The following is a 7,208-nucleotide window of genomic DNA, read 5'->3' on the forward strand; positions in this document are numbered from 1 at the left end:
AAGCTTCTATAGGAAAATGAACATGTAAATTACATAACACTGAAACGTGTATAAAATTATATGGTGCCCATGCTGAATGTTGCAGCTTAAATTCCTATGGTGCAAGACACTTGGGAATTTCACGATGTGTAAAACTTTGCTTTAGAAGAATGTTATTACCGTTATAGGATAGGATACTACTGGAGAACAATTCTGCCTCAATATGAAAGAAAATTTTGTTACCAACTTCAATCTTAATAGAAGTTTTTAAGAATGACAATCAAATTAGTCATTAGCAAAATAAACAGATAAAATAACCTTTAATATGTTAAAAAAATAAATTAAGTCTTAATTTTCCTATAAAATAATGTAATTAACTAATTGAGAAACGTTTAAAATTTTAAGAAAATAAATTAATTTATCAATTATTTTATTAAAAATTAAGTTATCTAATATTCTAAAAGACTGAGCAATTTTTTCTAGGGCTAAAGTCTGATTAATTAGATACAAAAAGTTTTATAACCCAAATTTCAATGTTGTAGAATATAGTACAAAAATTGTCAATTGTAGCCATAGCGGCAATGAATGTAGACTTGTAGAGTCTCAATCAAACAAGAGTCTTCCACTCTTCCGTCATTATTTAACAGAGAGGAAGGGGAAAACACAAAAATATTGTATACACAAATTTCGGGCATACCCCGTATACACTTTTACTTTACATCATATGATACAAATACAACATCTGGATATAAATTATTACACTCTCCAACTTTTCCATTTTTCCTCCAATTATGAACACTATGCAATCATTCAAATTACCTAATATACTAAACACTACTTTGGCATAAGAGCTCTTGAAAAGTTATATTGATCAGTTTCAACGACTCTCAGGCGTTGATGACAAGGTTGTTTACAGAAGGAGGAGGATTGGCCTCAAGAAGAGTCTCAAGTGACCTGGCTTTTGTGCTGCGAACTCTACCTGCTTCCTTCAATAGCTCATTCAACCTTCTCTTCTCTTCGTCGACATCGGGGTTCGCTGTGCCGAGTTTTTCCTCCCTCATACCAACAACATATTCCAGAAGCTGAATTGCATCCTCCAGCCTGAAACAAAATATCAAACCTCTTAAGGAGAATGGAAGAATTATATCACCCCATCGTGGAAAGTGCAAAACTATTAAAGCCGTAAACAATTCATTTACTCCCAAAATACCCTTTTGAGGGTATGGTGTTAATATAGGGAGATATAACTTGTGGTGTTTGTTTCATTTTTGTTTGTTTTTTCACTTGAACTATGCTCCACATTGTTGTGTTTCAATGATTTTCATAAACATATCTAATCAGCGTCCAAATAGACATGTCAAGTGTTATAATTTAACCATTAACTTCAAAAGAAAATGTTGCCACCAAAGATATAGAAAAATGTACCGCACCGAAAATGCTGTCGAGAGTGCAATAAAATTGCAGACTGGAGATAATAGCGTCAACAAAATTCACAGTCAAAAGGCGATTACCTGCCAACTGCATCATACGTTCCAGCAAGATTACTATATACCCCAAGAGTGTCAGGATGATATGGTCCATACTCATGCTCCAAAATATCCTTTGCTTCTTCAAATAAAGTTGTAGCCTCGCTTAAGGCGTACCGCTGCACACAAGCAAGTCCCATTTGATTAAGGACAATGCCGAAGAATGCTGATCTCTTCTCTCCAATAGCACGGAACTTGGAGATAGCATTCTTAAAAGTACTGTAAGACTCAGCATAGTTCCCCATCATGTAGTGCATTACCCCAATTTGAGCTTCAATCCCTGCAATTGTACTTTGTTGACCGGGGGTGTCATTGTATATCTCCAGTGCCTTCCTCAGTAGCTTGAGTGCCTGCTCGGGCTCATTCATCGACTCATAGATAGTTGAAACATTTGTAAAACCACTAGCAATCTCCTCTGGAGGAACTCCAGCCATTGGATTCTCGTATATCTTGAGTGCACTCTCACAATATGATTTTGATTCCCTTAACTTTCCTGTCCTGTTGTACAAATCTGCCAAGCGCACAAAGACTGTTCCCACAGCTGGATGATTCTCTCCTTTGTAGGTCTTGAAAATTGTTAACGCTTTTTGATAAGAACAAACAGCCTCGTCGTATCGTGACAAGGATAAGTATGTGTCTCCAATACTGCAGTCAACAGCTGCTACATCTACTTCTTGGCCATTTGCTGCCATTGCCATGCTGGCTAAAACAAGATGCTCAAGAGCCGCTTCGTGGTTTCCCTTTGTTTCACATATAAGGGCCATGAGCCGCCTATCAGCAGCCTCTTCAAGAGATGGGGCCGAACTATTTGCTTTATGAATGTCAAGAGCCATTTGGCATAGCCTTTCAGCTTCATCAAATTGCACTGCTTGCACATTAGCTTCCGCCACATACCGACAAGTTTCACCAACTCTTGGGTCTGTTTCCCCAAGAACTTGTCTCTGGATTTCAAAACCTGTTGTGTAACACATAATTGAATTTTCAAGCTGACCCAGCATAGCATAGGTGTCACCTAGCTGCATGTAACCGGCAAATTTAGCAAGAGCATGCTCTTGACCTTCGTCGATAACAGGAATCTCAATTGAGCGCTCAAGCATTGGAATTGCCTCATTATATTGACCCAAGTTGCAGTATATTGCTGCCGTAACATGTAAACACATTACCAGCTCCAAACTCGGTTTCTCATCACTGAAATTCTCGAACAGTCTCAGTGCTTGTAGAGCTAATTCAAGAGCTTTCTCTGGATTATCCCCAGACGAAATCAGATTTCTTGCTTGCTTCAGCAATATTGGTGCCCTCTCTGGATTAACTAGCACTGACTGAGCTGACTCAGATTGGCTATTCGAAACCAACTTTTTCAGCGGAGAATTCTTCGCTTTCTTCACCCCAGTAACTCCTCTAACTGGTTTAGGGCTAGCAGGAGGTTTGGCAGGAGGTTTGGCAGGAGGTTTGGCAGGAGACTTTGCAGGAGACTTTGCAGGAGATTTTGCCATACTTTTTCCCTTGGGTCTTGATTTTGGTGAAGCTTCGGCGCCCAATGGCGGGTTTGATGTTTTGACTGATTTTTCTGAAGAAACAGAACTTGTGGTTGCAGATTGGATCTCAGGATTCACATCCAATTTCTTATCATTGGATACACTACTGGCTCTAGAAGACATTTCACCACTAGAATTACCTCGCTGCCTCTTTTCCTTTTCCACTTCCTCTTCCACTTCCTCCTCCATTATCTCCACTTCCCTCATCCTTCCACCAACTAAATGGTGCAACTCCGAATCAATTCTAGATTCATCGGCATCAGATCCAAAACTTCGTCTTGATGGCGACTGATCGGAACTCTGCATGTCACAAACATTTTCATAAAGCTGCTCGATCGAGGGCTCAACCTCAACCACCCGATCAGCCGGATGATGCTGACTGGAACTTTCATGTCTTGGAGGACTTCGGGAACTCCTTGGAGACTTGACAGAAGTCAAGTTTTCCTTTGAGGGTGACTGATTACCATTCATCTCATTAGTCTCCCCATCTTCATGAACTCCATTCGTTACAATTCCCGGCATCTTTAATTCTCTCTAGAACTAAAACTCACTGAACAACCTATACAAAACAAACAATCTACAAAGAAAAAATAAAACTATTTGCCATTTAATATTCTCAACAGATCAAATAAAGAGGAAGAAATCCAAAAGGAGATCCAAGTCCTCCTTAAGATATTTGACAACCATGATAAGCAAAAAAGGGGAAAAAAAAAAAAGGAGATGCAACCGACAATATTAACAAGCTAGCAATAAATTCATGCCTTTTTACCATTCAAATATTATAGAAAAACACAGAAAATAAAATATAGTTACTAATCCAACTTCAACTTTCACACAAATCTCAAGCCAAAAAAAATAAAAAATGTACGAGTTAAAACCTTCATCTTAAGCCGCTTTCAATTTCCATCCTTTCAGAGATAATCACACAACTGCTATGGAACTTGGATCTCAGACAAGCTCAATTAACACAAACACGTAAATCAAAAAGCAGTTAATCTTATCACAAAAGAAAAAAAAATAAAAACAAAAATTTATCATGGCACAAGAATGAAGTCAAACGAGCACGAGGAACCTAATTGAACAAAAACCAAATAAGCAAATGAAATTAACGTGTCTCTTTTCTTTTTCTTTTTCTTCCTTGTTCGGTTTCAGAGGCATAAAAATCAAGCAAAACAAATAGAAACAAACTTTTAAACTGAACAGAAATGAAAGCATAAATACCTTAAGCAGAGGAATTGTCTCTTGCAGAGAGACAAAGATTTCAGTATATATTTATATAGAAAATGAAGAAGAAACTCAAAGACCCTTGTTGGTAAGATTTATGTGCGTATATAATGTGACAAATGAATGAAACAGAGGTACCAGAATGGTAATGGAGGAGGTGAGGGGCAAAATCGAGAATATAGGGATAAATTAGTAGTAAGTAACGATATTGTTTTTAAGGATATGAAAAAAGTTAAAAATAGAAAAGGGGGAAGTAGAGGAATTAAAAAAAGAATGAGAAAAGGGATTGTGATTGGAGAAATGGAATGAAGTAAGAGAAAAAGGAGGGAAGAAAGAAGATGAAGGAAGAGGACTTCTCTGCTAACCGTGCTTACCGTGATGTGTTCGGTGTGTTTGTAAAAAAGTGTTGTTTTCTTTGCTTGTCAATTTTACATTTCGCATTCTGCCACGTGCCTTTCAGCAGCTTTCTTTTCTTTGTTCATATTGTTGGGGTCATATTTGTGCCGGCCTTTCAAAATATGTATTTAGACTTAGAGTAAGTTTATTTAAAATAAACCAACTTGGTCGAGCCATCAATTTATTTATAAACTCTTAAATAGAGTTTAGATTTGATAAATTAGTTTTTGATTTATCGAATTTAAAAAATTATAGACAACTAAAAAAAAATTATTTAAAGTAATAATTTTAAAAGTCTTTTCTTCAATAAATAAATTAAAAATCAAGGTTCTAAAAATAGAAATCTATAAATTTAATTGATTCAACCGAATTTCGATAAAATAAAATATAAAACAATAAATAAGTACACAAAAGTACAAACGTTCTCGTATAAATCCAAAAATCATATTAATATTTGATTGATAATCTTGCCTCATATTTAAGAATTAATTAAACATAAGTCTAATAAGATTGAATTATTGACCATAAGTTAATACCATAATAACAAAGCAATGATATCATTTGTTCATAACATAATACCAGCAACAACAAATCAATAGAAATTTAACGATTCCAAAAAAATTATGCTACAAACAATTACAAAATGCAATTAGAAAATTACACGAGTAAAATTTTAAAATGATTTTTGAAATTAGTTGAGTGCACTGAAATAGTTTTTTAGATTCTAATAACAAAGACATCTATAAAAATAAAATAAATTCTACCCAACTTTTTTTAAAATAAGAGATAAGCTATTTTTTATGATATGTTTAATTATTATTGGATCAAATAAATTAATTTATTATAATTAATATTAACTTTTAATTTAACTTATTTTATGATAATTAAAAGTTTTATTTAAAATTATAAATATAATATTAAATATAAATCATAAGCTTTATATGATTTTATTTTATAATTTCATGCACATAAAAATAATTATTGAAAAAACTTCTAGTGATAATGACCAAAGATCAAAGAACTCATAAATTAATTATTACTGATGTCAGTTAAATGTATTCTTATTTTGGAAATCTCATCACTATTTTTCGTCTTTATTTTGCCATTGAAATTAAATTTTAAATGATTTTATACTTGAAAATACTGGATAAATACATTTACTAAGTTCACACAACTAGGAGAAGAACGAAAAATGTAGAATACTAGAACAGATTTTGCCTTGGTTGCAAAAAAACCAAAACTTTTGACTGACTATTATATTACTAATTACTATCTTCGGTTCATAATCATAAGGAATAGCAAATTTTAGCCCTATGTAATTACTCTTCATCATAATTATAAAATAGAATTTTCTAATAATTCTTATAAATTAAAAAAAAGTTATGCTTTGATTAATTAGTTAGGTTATCATCATTTAAATTAAATTAAAATTAATATTAATCATGATAAATCAATACATTTTATCAGGCACAGAACTACTCATACGAAAAGCGACAGTAGTCCCCCCTAAATTTTAACTTTTTTTTTATAAATTATGTATAAATTTTGGTTTAGTCTCCCTTAAAATTTTAATTTTAGTTCCTCTATATTAAAAAAATTAAACTTTGATCCCTCCCTAAATTTTATCCTAGTTCTGCCCTGCATTTCATAATTAGACATATTATAACAGATAACTTATCTTTTATTTTAAAGAAAATTGAATAGAATTTACCTAAAAATAATGTACCTTAAAATTCTCAAATAGTCAAATTATACTCACCTTTTATCTTCAACCTCAACTCCATCACCATCTCTTCTTTTCCAAGTTCCAAACTTTGACAGCCCTCTGATAATCATTATAGAACAAATTACCATTATTAGCTTTCACACCATCCTCCACCATCTCAAATGTTGAGTCTCTCTTCCTTTCAAACCCAACATCACCACCGTTCTTCATTTTCTTTGAACTGCAAACCTTGTAAAGAAACTGCGTCTTCGACGCCTCCTTAAACCTGACAACCTCGCATCTCAAGTAACACCCACTCAGCTGGATCTTCGTCGTCGCTATATCATTGCCTTCGAGTTTTTTCCAAGAATGTTTGGGATCTTGCTCACAGAGTTATAGCAGTTGGAGTTTGCTAGGCCGTCTCTGCATTGGTAGGCTCCGGTGATGGCTGGCGGCAAAGTTCTTCTACGATGAATATGGGACGAGTGAGTTCATAAGAGTTTTGAGATTTTGAGAGGGGGCGCCAAATGGATCTTAAAGCTTTTAATTGGAGTAACCTTTGTAGATTAAGGTTGTGGTGTTTGAGGAGGAGGTTTGTGTCAGAATTTGAAGGACGAAAAGGAGGAGAAATGGAAGCGAGAGTAAGAAGAGAAAAGTTTGGAATTTGGGAAAGAGAGATAGTAATGGAATTGAGGTTGAAGATAAAGGGTGGGGTAATTTGAAAATTTTATTGAAAAGTCAACAAAAAATTAGTATTTCGGTACTTTTGTCATACAAAATCCATCATTTATGGGTACAACCTTGGTTTTCTTATTTGTTGGGTACTTTTGTCAGTCCATGGAT

The 7,208-nt window shown here is 34.2% G+C and overlaps 1 protein-coding gene across 2 annotated transcripts; it reads right to left on the reverse strand.

Moving 5' to 3' along the window:
- Positions 1 to 475: 475 nt before the first annotated feature.
- Positions 476 to 6,922, reverse strand: LOC107491389 (protein KINESIN LIGHT CHAIN-RELATED 3). Of its 2 annotated transcripts, none has more exons than XM_052262016.1 (3): positions 6,420 to 6,922; positions 1,491 to 3,617; positions 476 to 1,080 (listed from the first exon to the last, which is right to left on the reverse strand). In XM_052262016.1, the coding sequence occupies exons 2-3, from the start codon at positions 3,560 to 3,562 to the stop codon at positions 867 to 869; spliced, it is 2,286 nt and encodes a 761-aa protein (XP_052117976.1). In that variant the 5' UTR covers positions 3,563 to 3,617; positions 6,420 to 6,922; the 3' UTR covers positions 476 to 866. The 2 variants fall into 2 exon arrangements, with proteins under 2 accessions (XP_052117976.1, XP_015967728.1); XM_016112242.3 differs by lacking the exon at positions 6,420 to 6,922 and adding an exon at positions 4,262 to 4,668.
- Positions 6,923 to 7,208: the final 286 nt, after the last annotated feature.

This window comes from Arachis duranensis, chromosome 5 (genome assembly GCF_000817695.3).
Source record: "Arachis duranensis cultivar V14167 chromosome 5, aradu.V14167.gnm2.J7QH, whole genome shotgun sequence".
Taxonomy (NCBI): domain Eukaryota; kingdom Viridiplantae; phylum Streptophyta; class Magnoliopsida; order Fabales; family Fabaceae; genus Arachis; species Arachis duranensis.